This window comes from Zootoca vivipara, chromosome 1 (assembly GCF_965207765.1).
Source record: "Zootoca vivipara chromosome 1, rZooViv2.hap1.1, whole genome shotgun sequence".
Lineage (NCBI taxonomy): Eukaryota > Metazoa > Chordata > Lepidosauria > Squamata > Lacertidae > Zootoca > Zootoca vivipara.
Window position 1 is genome coordinate 53958918 of NC_142582.1, and position 12298 is coordinate 53971215.

The following is a 12298-nucleotide window of genomic DNA, read 5'->3' on the forward strand; positions in this document are numbered from 1 at the left end:
TGCGCCAGTGCATTGTGTGGCCAATTGACCCGAATGCAGTATTGGTATTCTTGAAGGAAATGAAACAAATGCCTGATTGAAAGCAAGCAGAACAACAGTTACGCTAGTGACGCTGAGTTCTGTTTTGATGGGCAGGAGAACCTGGACAAGTTTCCAGCCACAGAGAGAACTAATACAAGATATTGTGAGGCGACAGAAGGAAAATACTTCAAGAAGAGGCTGGAATGATGTCAGCAAAGGAAGGTAGCAAATGAGGCAGACATTAACCTCAAACAAGACTAGGCAGAAATGCCCGATGGGACTGGCATGGGGATATTGGACCTCGTATTCATCTGGAGACAACTTCAGCCGATGAATTGGACTGATGATTCTGTTTTTTGTTAATAAATGCACATACAGGCATGCTCCCAAAGAGAGTCTATGTTGTTGTTGTTGTTGTTGTTGTTGTTGTTTTGACCTCTGAGCAGAATGGGACAAGGAATGACACTTTCTGTGTGACATTCCAGAGTATAAAAATAAGATCACAAAAATTGTTGATAACTGTTCTAATATACAACACACAAGGTTATAGTAACACAAAAATTCCCTGGTGTTTTGGGGGGAAGTGGGGTGCACTTTCAGGGCAGACACGGAGCACTTCACACTGCACACAATTATACCTACACAAGATGTGATATGAGGACCAATTTTAATGCAATTAGACATATTCATGGATAAGGCAGCAGTGGTGGTGATGACGACATGTGGATGAACCAGAAACATCATTGTCGGTCCATTTAGATCAGGCATCCCCAAACTTCGGCCCTCCAGATGTTTTGAGACTACAATTCCCATCATCCCTGACCACTGGCCCTGTTAGCTAGGGATCATGGGAGTTGTAGGCCAAAACATCTGGAGGGCCGCAGTTTGGGGGTGCCTGATTTAGATGCACCTCCACTGCCCTCCTGTTGAAGTGATTTTCCCCGTATCTGCCCACCCAAAATGACACTAGCAGGTTTTAGCCTCATAGTCTTGGACTCCAACAACCAACAAACCCATCAAGCATTGCCAGTGGTCAGGGTCAAGGGATGGGAGGGGTCATCCAGCAACGACCGGAGGTCCACAGGCTTCCCAGCCCTGCCATAGGACTAGCACTGATATACAAACATTCCTTGGGTGAGTGAGGCTGGGGGTCATACCTAGTAAGGCGTAAACAAGGTCCTATATATGCAGATTAAAACAAAACATGAAAGCAAACTGTCATGTATATATCTAAGCTGTTGCTGAAAGTGCTGTGTTTTTCTAATGGGCAGACTACATTCCGCTTGAGATCTGCTGCAGAGGCCCTGCTAGTAGTTCCAGTTTTGAGCAAAATGTCAGGGTCAATTACCTATTGGCCTTTATAGTGCCTTACCTACTTCGGGGACGACAGAGGACGAGATGGTTTGACTGTGTTCTCGAAGCTACGAACATGAGTTTGGCCAAACTGCGGGAGGCAGTGCAAGACAGGACTGCCTGGCGTGCTATGGTCCATGGGGTCACGAAGAGTCGGACACGACTAAACGACTAAACAACAACAACAACCTACTAATTACCGATGTGATTGATATTTTCATGGGTTTTTCATGTATATGCTTGCCGTAACCTGGTCTAGGTCCTGCAATGAATGATGGGGTGTACACTTTTAAAATAAACGAATCTTGTTCGTGTCAGAGAATGCTCCATGTGTATAGCATCAGTGCCTCTGGAAATGCACTAGAACCACTGGGCAAGGAAAATGAAGAGGGGTTTTGTGGGGGAGGGGAGGGGAACCAATGGACAAAATGTCTTTATAACTGGCCTATAGATCTAATTTACTTTTTCAAAAGCAAAAATGTAGACCTGCAAAAATGTGTAGCTTGTGTGTGTGTGTGTGTGTGTGTTCTGTGTCAGTTCCTCACTTACATCTTCACTCCCTCCACATCAATTCAAATTCACACCATCATTCCCAATGCTGCTAGTGAAGTCATCCCATTGCTATCTTGCTTATGACTGTATTTATTTACACATGAATCAATTCCCACGAGGCATCCTGACACATATTAAAAAAATATTAAAAACACACATATAAAAACTGTTAAAACTGTTGCATATATTTAAAAAACTACCGTGCTTTTCCGTATATAACATGCCCCCATGCATAAGACTATAAATAAGTCCCCTATTTGGGGGGACTCAAATTTAAGAAAATGGGGGGAGATGGCCCCGAGTTGTTGAGCTTTTGGGGGGCATGTTATACAGGCTTGTTGAGCTTTTTTTGCTACCAATCACACGTCCGCCCCCCCCCCCAACGCACTATCCATGTATATGACGCCTCACCCTTTTGACATTATTTTACAGTTTAAAAAACCCCTCATCTTATACACAGAAAAGTACGGTACTTCTAAAGCCATTATATATCAAAATCACTACAGGTACCAATTGGTACCAGCATGCACTAAGAATATGAGACACCATTTACATTTTTAGTAACTTGCTATCCTGGTGTGAGATGGAATTGTTTTTATTTAAATTTACATCTCACACTTCCTCTCTAGGGAGCCCAGGGTGGCAAACGCATAAATCACAAAATAATTAAAACACCTAAAAACAATTCCAGCGTAGATGCAGACTAAGGCCTGAGCACACACAGCTCTGTATAGTTCGCTAGGCTAGATCCCCAACACAGGCTATCAAAACCCCATGCTCTCATGGCCCTAACACTCTCCCCCTCCTTCTCACTGATCTTTTGGTTTACACCTGCCTTGGAACAGGAGAGAAATTGGCTAGAGCACAAGTGGTGAAAAACCTGAGCTACACTGGGGCAAACGTGGCAGAAAGGCTCCTTGGTTGGTGGAGATGCTCACAAAGAAGTATTTTTGCATGGTGAGAGAACAATTGGTATTGAATATCCTCCCCTCTAATGGAGCAGTGAGTTGACTCCTTGTCTCCCTCCCTCTCTGCTGCCCTTTGTCCTCAGAGAACAGGGACCTCTACTCTTGTTGGCTGCTTGTATGTGATTTACTTTTATGGGGACTTTGATGCATCACTGAGGGACTGGGATTACCTTGCTCCTCTAAGGATCTTGCAAGGTTTATAAAGCCCACAGAGCTAGAGCTCTCTTCTGGAATGGGCAGCGGCATCCAATATCAGCTCGGACAACAGGTTAGTAAGATTATCCCAGCCAGCCAGCCAGTAAAAGCTGTTCTTCCCTTCTCACAATAAAAACAGTTGGGCATACAATTGAAGTAAATCAGGGCCAGAATGGTACTGCTTGCAATTGTCAGAAGAGTTTAGACATCGTGTCGGCTGCGGACATTGAATTACTTGTGAGCAAGAATAATGACCACAACGTTGAGCATTGTTCCAGGCAAATGCTTTCCTAGGAGTGGTGCGAGGTTCTGAATGGGAAAGATTCTGGAACATTTCCTTCTACAGAAATGTTGCGGTTCCTCTTTGTGTAGCAAGAGGTTTAAGCCTAAATGGAAGTTGCTTTTGCCACCTCTATGCAACACTTTCATTGCCTCCTAATGAAGCCAACACTGAAATGATAAATAATGCTCAGTTATTTACATTTGACATTCCTATTTGCAGGTGATGTGGAAGGTGTTTCTAGACTATGGCTGTGCCATAGCATACAATTCCACAGGCACTAGAACTGGAATAGACAACAGAATGCCCTCTAGATGTTGTGGGACTCCAGCTCCCATCTGTCCCGGCCAGCATGGCCAGTGATGAAGGGCAACAGCATCTGAAGGGCACCGTGTTGGCTACCCCAGCGCTAAAAAGACAACTGCTGTCTTTTAAGGTGACATCCAAATGTTATTTTGCAAAGAGGGAGGCTTCCACCTTCCAGTGGAAATGTGGTTTTCTGGGCCATTAAAATGAAAAATGCATGGATACTCGCCACTTGTACTCCAAAATAGTGAGTAGCAGAGGATGGTGTGGCAAATTCTACATTGTCATACTAACAATAGCTTAAACAATAGCAGCAAACACAAAAGTAGTAAGACAGTAGAATTAAAAATAGAAACAATTAAAAACATCGAAACACATAAAGAACATCTAAAAACAAAAGAAAAATATATAACACTAGTGGGCACGATTCAGCAAAAGTTAGTCAATCCTTTTCCCCCCTGATGCTCAGGCAGGAGAGGCGGTGCTTACATTTCCAAAATGACACCATCTCCACTCAAGAAGGAGGAGGTATCAGTAACCTTGGGGGGACAGCAAGATTTTTATTTTTAAAATAAGATTTTATTAAAGCTGTTTCATAATACAATAAGATAAAAGAAAGTAATCCAAATAAAAATAAAAACAGAGAAAGAAAGGGAAGGGGGACCACAAGATTTTGCAGAGGGGAACTAAGGGGAGAAACTTCTCCAACAGTCCAGTGAATACTGGTAGACACAGAATGCTGATTGTTGTGGGTGGCAAACAGAAAATCAAGGTGGTTTTCTGGCTGGAAACCTGAGCAGGACCACTCTACACTGCAACATTTTGTGATGGGTCCCACTTGTCACAACTGCTTCCATTAAAAAAAGAAGAAGAAGATTTGAGTACTTTTGGATGGAGTGTCCATTTAATTTTAATGGAGTAAAACCACAGGAACTCTGGCATGCAATTGTTTTGCAATCCTTAGCTCAGTAAAGCAAAAACAATATACAGTGCCAGTGTAAAGGCTATTTATTGTTTATCTAATTTTGTACTGGAAGCAATACAAAATACAAGCGACACAGCATGCAATCTAAGCATCTGATTCTAAACACATTTCTCTGGAAATTCCATTGATTTCAATGGAACTACCTTCTACAGAAAGTCCGCAAATAAAATTAACAAGGCAACAGCATAGGGAGAGATGGGTTTCGTAAAAGATTTAGTGAAGATAGTTCAGGGAACTGCTAACTGATAGTGGAAGGAGCAGGAAAAGTGAAGCTGCAGTGGTCTATGGAAGGATTGCCAAAAGATGTGCTTGCAGCATGTGAAATGCTTTACAGTCCTGAAGTTTAAACTTACTCATTATTTGCAGAAGCATGAACTGAAATGCCTTCTAGATTATGCCTGTGCTGTACAATTTCACGCAAGCCAGAAAAGAGGATATTGACAAGCTGGAACGTGTGCTGAGGAGGGCAACCAAGATGATCAGAGGTCTGGAAAGCAAATCTTATGAGGAATGGTTGAGGGAATTGGGAATGCTTAGCCTGGGAAAGAGGAGACGGAGAGGAGATATAATAGCTGTCTTCAAATATCTAAAGGGCTATCACATGGAAGATGGAGCGAGCTTGTTTTCTCCTGCTCCAGAGACTAACTAGGACCCAAACCAATGGTTTCAAGAAAAGAGATTCTGATGAAACATCAGGAAGAACTTTCCGATGGTAAGAGCTGTTCAACAGTAGAATGGATTCTGTCAGAAGGTGATCTTTAAGCAGAGATTGGGTGGCCATTTGTCCTGGATTCTTTAGTTGAGATCCCTGCATTGCAGGTAGTGGGACTACATGACTCTTGATGTCCCTTCCAACTCTACAATTCTATGACTCCATGATTCTAAGACAGCAGTTGTCTTGGAAGACAACACGGAGATCTTTATTTGCAAAAGGGGGGAGTCTGCCCTCCAGTGGCAGCTTGGTTTATTGTACAGGTACATGTTTAGAAATTGACATCTTGGTGGCGATATCACATTCTCCGTTATCAGCCTCTCTCTTTTTATCTCGTGCCAGGTCATATGTACCAATTCCTATGGAGAGTGAAAACCACACTAGCCTGACACATTTCTACTTCCACCCCTTCTCAACAGTCCCAGAGATTCAGCTGTTGCTTTTCTGGACTTTTCTGGTCTTGTACCTACTCAGCCTTTTGGGAAACTCTGCGGTTGTGTTCATTGTTCGTACAGAGCGCTCCCTCCACACTCCCATGTATTTCTTCTTGGCTAACCTGGCAGCCCTGGAGATTGCTTACTCCTGTGTCATTGCCCCACTCACCCTGGCCAACCTCCTCTCTGTCTCAAAAGCCTCCATCTCTTTGGCAGGATGTGGCACACAGATGTTCTTCTTTATCTTCTTGGGAGGTGGCGACTGCGTCCTGCTATCTGTTATGGCATACGATCGCTATGTGGCAATCTGCCACCCACTGCGCTACACTACCATAATGAACTGGAGGGTGTGTGTGAGTCTTGTAGCTGGGACGCTAGGCATGAGCTGCCTGTTTGGCATTCAGCTCTCCATCCTGATACTGCGCCTTCCATTCTGTGGCAATAAGGAGATTGACCATTTCTTCTGTGACTTCCCTGCTGTCCTGAAGCTCGCATGCAGCGACACCCATATCCATCAGACTGCCCTCTTTATTATCAGTGCCGTAATACTGACTGCCCCTTTCCTTCTAGTTTGTGTCTCCTATGCCTTCATTGTGGCAGCCATCTTGCGCATCCGCTCTGCCTCAGGTAGGCAGCGGGCTTTCTCCACCTGCTCCTCCCATTTAATGGTAGTTCTTCTGCAGTATGGCTGTGGCAGTTTGATATACCTGCGTCCCAGCTCCAGCTACTCACCAGAGGAAGGTCGAGTGGTGTCTGTGGTCTACACCTTTGTCACTCCTGTGCTGAACCCCTTGATCTATAGCATGAGGAACAAAGAGTTAAAGAACGCACTCAGTAGAACACTAAGGAAGGAAGTGATGTCCCAGTGAGAGCCTTGGATATTCTAATGTGTTTCACACTGTGGTTGGAATTCACAATATAAGCAGCCAAACACACATCGGTTTTTATGTGGCTGAGGACCTATTTGCACATGCACATAAATCACTAAATGTTTTGCTTATTAAACATTCATCCTAGTTTGTTTTCAGGGACATTAGACAACCTTGGTTGTTAAATGAGCATTTGTGCCGATTTGTTTGTGGGGAAGTTAGATGAAGTTGCATCCAGGCAAGTGTTCTCCCCACATTTCACTTCCCTTATTGTAAAAAAAAGGCTGATCTTTTGGGGAAGCAGGTTTGTTGTGCATGACCTTGCAATCCGTTATAATTGCATGACCTGAGTTTGCCAGTATGTGATGGAATTCTAGCCCAAACTAGCAAGATCCTGGAAATACCCTCAAGTCATAGGTCGAACCATGGGCACTGGTGCAAATTAGTGCATTTGAGGTGTCACGATAGTTCTGTCTACAGAGGCTGACCTTTGGTTTCTGAACTCTGTTCTTCATATTGCCGTCATCAACATGGTAAATATGAAAAGACTTTTCTATTTGTAGCAGAAAGTGGACTGCTTCTCCTCTTTGTTTGCCATCACATAGTGGAACTGAAACACTTAATTGGAGAAGAAACTGAGCACATGCTTGAAAACCAGCCATCTAAAAGTGAAACAGATATTGTTGCCTAATGTTGTCGGAAGGTCCAATGCATATACTTCCTTTAACTGGCATAAAGAATGTTAGTGTCTGCTGAAAGGAGTAGTCTTAAGCTTATTGATTTACAAGGGACTTAGGGTTAATTCCTACCGTAATACAGTGATATAAACTGAGATTTCTATTTTTTTAAAGTCCAAAACTCTTTCAAAACTTGACATGATCTATTTTTGACACATACATCCCCATGGGTGAGATGGATAAAATCTGAGCCCAGAGGAAGACAACGGACGTGGTCTCTGCCTCCCATTCTGTTCCATGTTCTGGACCTCAGCTTCGACTCTCTCTCAGCCCTGGACACAGCAGCAGGCCTTTCTTTCTTTCCTGCCCTAAGGGCATCCTCACGGAAAAGTGGCATTCGGTAGCTGATATTGAAAGTGACATTAAACGGAAGGAAATTGTTGTCTGATTTACTGTGTTGTTCATGTGCTACTGTATGCCCTTTTCTTTGCTGCTCTACATCAGGCAGTAAAATGTATTGGGCTGGCTTTGGAGCCAGGTGGCTACTCCGGCCCTTCCTCTAGCACACCATACATTTAAAGCACTATAACTGGTACACCAAACAGCAAATCTTATCACATTTAAGTCTGTTAAAACATTCATTTTGAGTTGGTTATGCACACTCACCCAAAGCTTTCTTGTTGCTTGCTAATGTCAGGTTTGCTGTTTCTCCACATCTTAAATTTTGGGATGACTGCAGATTTTTTTAAACTGTACATGTGGCATTCAATTAGGCACTGTCCAAGTTAGAATATTGTAGATCTCAGTAGATGCAGAGAACTGGCTCAGTTGGTACCTGGAAAGGGGTGAGGAACACCTTTCAGTATAAGAATAAGCACACATGAGGAGGGATGGAGGTTAGAATTATCCACTTTTCCCCAGGCAAGTCTATTGACCATTTTAACACCTTTATGATACAGTAAATCCAGCAGGTGGAGCTTTTCATGATATGCAGATACAACGATGAGTGGGAACTTCACCTGCTGAATATGTCTTTATATGAATTTTCAAAAGGTGGTGTTTGATAGTGGCTATAAACATGAGCTGGGGAGACAAAGGTTCAAATCTCACCTTAATAGCAAACATTAGGTAGCCACAAGAAGTCTCCAGCCCACATGTTCATTATGAGAACTCTGGCATGCCTGACAAGATTGTCATAAAGATTACTGAGATTTTGGGCAGAAAGCATTCTGAAATCTCAAAAAAAAGCAGTATACATGTTTCCTATTAATACTCTCAAAAAGCTACGGGGAAGATGGCAATATCGCTGCTGAAATGATCAGCAGTGAAATAGTTACCATCACAGACAGCTAAAATGGCATCTTTACTCAAAAGTTATACAAGGTATTTGTCAGTCAGCGATGGAATGTTGAGCTTCTGGATTCCACGATTCTTTCTTGGCTCTGTGAAAGGAGTGCCACCTAACACAATGGCTGTCTTCTTTATACAAACTTTATAGACTTCCAAGGATTCTATAGGGCTTCTTTTCTTAAAAGTAGATGGGTACTCCCTCATCCTGGTTGAAAATATAAGAGATTGTGAAATACAAACCAGGAAATGTTTGTTCAGAGAATTCAGAACACCATGTGCTTCAAATAAAATTCTCTTCAAACATAGAAAACTTTTAAAAAATGTAGGCCATTATTTTAATGGTGAGATTGATAGCTTTAATCAGTCAGTCCTTGAAGTGAGCACATCTTTGAATAAAAGCCCATCTGATCATCCCACACATCGACCTCCAAAATCATAGTTTCCTTACTTTTACTCAAGGAAGGGTTAATTGTGTGTGAGAGAATGAGGTATCCCATAAAAGTTAACTATTTGTTGTCTTGCAATGTGGCTATATAGCACAGGGATTGCCAGCTGAAAGCATGTGAATCTGCCTCCCAAAGTACATTTGCCTGTCATCTCGACCAGATTTTAATCAAGGTGTGGTTAAAAAGAATGGCCTCATAAGAACGATTTGATCCCTGATTATACCACTGTCCATTCCTGCTGTAAGGAATAGGAATATCAGTGTGAGAAGTTCCGAGGAGACTTTCAGCCTCAAATGGGAAGTTACCAGACAGGATGTTATGAAGAAATTCTGCACTGGGTTGCTATTTATAGACTTATCCACAAGAAGCAATTTATGTTCCCACTTAGCCATACAAATGCTCCATGACGTGTATCATTATTATCCCCATTTTACAGGGAAAGTACTGAACCCTAGAGAATGTACCTTGCTGACACTTGGACCCAGGTCTCCCGAGTTTGGGGACATCTTGACACTAGCCATAGTTTATACTGAGGGATGCCAATGTGGCACCTTCTAGATGTTTCTGGAATGGAACTCACATCACATTGTTTTATTTCATATACTGTCATTTACATATTCTTTTTTGCGACTTATTGCACAGTATGGCTTCATTAGAGAGGAACAATCTACCTGGTGCAAGCCCCATTGCCTATATTCTTTTATCTTTCTCAATTTCCCCCAGATCAGTACAACTCTGTTCCATCCCACCTTTCCTGTGAATAGGGATCAGCACAAAATGCTTATGTGATTCATAGCTGCCAAGTTTTCCCTTTTCTCGCGAGGAAGCCTATTCAGCATAAGGGAAAATCCCTTTAAAATAGGGATAACTTGGCAGCTATGATGTGATTATCTCCAGTTACACCTAAGCTAAAACTGAAATCTTGTCAACTGCTTTTCAGAGGTATCTGCAGAAGAATCTTGATGCTTGATTTCTACATACTGTTGTTATTTAGCATCATCATATAATTACAGTAATTTGCACGTTTCCTGAGACTTGTAAGCGTCCTGATTTATTTATCAAGGCCTCAAGGCAAATTATTTGCATACTGTGTAATTGTTTGTCTAAGAATTTTCAGCTTTCTAACAATTTCCCCAGCCTGGCAGTCCCAACAGAGTTTAATTTTTCAGTGTGGAGGATGGGTGAGTGAATAATGAATTTTGTAACAGTAGATGTACAGCAGTGCAACAGCAACATAACATGGGGTCATAGTCATTTCAGCAGAGGAATAGTCTTTAAGGAACAGTGGGCTGCTCCTGGACCTTGTCTGCTAGCATCTCTGTGCATTGTGATTACCACCAGGGCAAGTTTGCATGATCTGTTGTATTACAGTAACAAGGATTATTCTCCCTTGCCTCTATTTTAGTTTATACACTTAAAAGGCTGAAGAAAGCCAAAATGTATTATATCTCATTTCTCTACCAAAGAGCACCATTTCATTATTACAGCAACCCTGTAAGGTAGGGAATGCGAAAGATTAGTGTGTTGTGGAAGGCAAACCAGGGAGCTTTCTGACTTGTATTTCCAAGTCCAATACTGTACTCCCTTTAACTGGAAGTGGGCCTCCAATTTCCACTATCCCTGGCCACTGTCCTTGCAGGCTAGAACTGATGGGAGATGGAAATTGGAGGGTGTTTGGAGTGCCACAAGTTTGCCACCCTGCCTTCAACAACCCCATCTATTCTCCCCTGCTATTCTTTATGCCTGGACTGGAGCTCTCTTTCCAAAAGTGCCTTATACCCATCAACGCATGTGAAACAAAACAAATGTTGCTGCTGCATTTTTGCACCCTTTTCAACTTCCTCCTCTGGTCTCTATCCTTTTGGACAGCTAGCTCTACAGCGGGGTTTCCCAAACTTGGGTCTCCAGGTGTTTTTGGACTACAGTTCCCATCATCCCTGAACACTGGTCCTGCTAGCTAGGGATGATGGGAGTCCCAAAACAGCGGGAGACCCAAGTTTGGGAAACCCTGCTCTACTAGAAAGGGACCTTCTTAAGCTACTCTGGTAAAATAAATAAAAAACCAAAGAAAGCATACAGCCCCTTGGTCCTGTATACCTGACGGAGCGTCTCCACCCCCATCGTTCAGCCCAGACACTGAGAGCCAGCGCTGAGAGCCTTCTGGCGGTTCCTTCATTGCGAGAAGTGAGGTTACAGGGAACCAGACAGAGGGCCTTCTCGGTAGTGGCACCCGTCCTGTGGAACACCCTTCCAACAGATGTCAAGGAAATAAGCAGCTATCCTATTTTCAAAAGACATCTGAAGGCAGTCCTGTTTAGGGAAGTTTTTAATATTTAATGCTGTATTGTTTTAATACTCAATTGGGAGCTGCCCAGTGTGGCTGGGGAGACTCAGCCAGACGGGCGGGGTACAAATAATAAATTGTTGTTGTTGTTGTTATATTAAAATACAATAGTTCATCAAATATTAAAAGCTTTCCTAAACAGGGCTGCCTTTAGATGTCTTCTAAAAGTCAGATAGTTGTTTATTTTCTTGACATCTGATGGAAGGGCATTCCACAGGGTGGGCGCCACAACGGGGAAGGCCCTCTGCCTGGTTCCCTGTAGCTTTGCTTCTGGCAGCGAGGGAACCGCCAGAAGGCCCTCGCGCTGGACCTCAGTGTCTGGGCTGAACGATGGGGGTGGAGACGCTCCTTTAGGTATACAATACTGGGCTGAGGCCGATTAGGGCTTTCAAGGTCAGCACCAACACTCTGAATTGTGCTCGGAAACATATTGGGAGCCAATGTAGGTCTCGATGGCCGCTCCCAGTCCCTAGTCTAGCTGCCGCATTCTGGATTAGTTGCAGTTTCCGAGTCACCTTCAAAGGTAGCCCCACGTAGAGCGCATTGCAGTAGTCCAAGCGGGAGATAACACCACTCTGGCGAGACAATCTGCGGGCAGGTAGGGTCTCAGCCTGCGTACCAAATGAAACTGACATGTAGAAAACGTAACCTGAAAAAAGAGACATTGCACATACTTTTGTAAACCAATAAATCTTTAATTAAAAATATGTTAAAAACAAACGAGGGTGTGCGACCATGTCTCTTTAAGAGCGATTTCTGCCCAGGTAAAAGTGGGCGGCGCCTCTGCTCTCGTTCCCTCCCCTCTT

General features: G+C 43.2%; 1 protein-coding gene across 1 annotated transcript; it reads left to right on the forward strand.

Annotated features, from left to right (window-relative positions):
* Window positions 1-5733: 5733 nt before the first annotated feature.
* On the forward strand, window positions 5734-6675 carry LOC118079727 (olfactory receptor 10V1-like). Its single transcript, XM_035104262.1, has one exon. It carries the CDS (start codon window positions 5734-5736, stop codon window positions 6673-6675), a length of 942 nt encoding a protein of 313 aa, XP_034960153.1.
* The last annotated feature ends 5623 nt before the right edge of the window (window positions 6676-12298 follow it).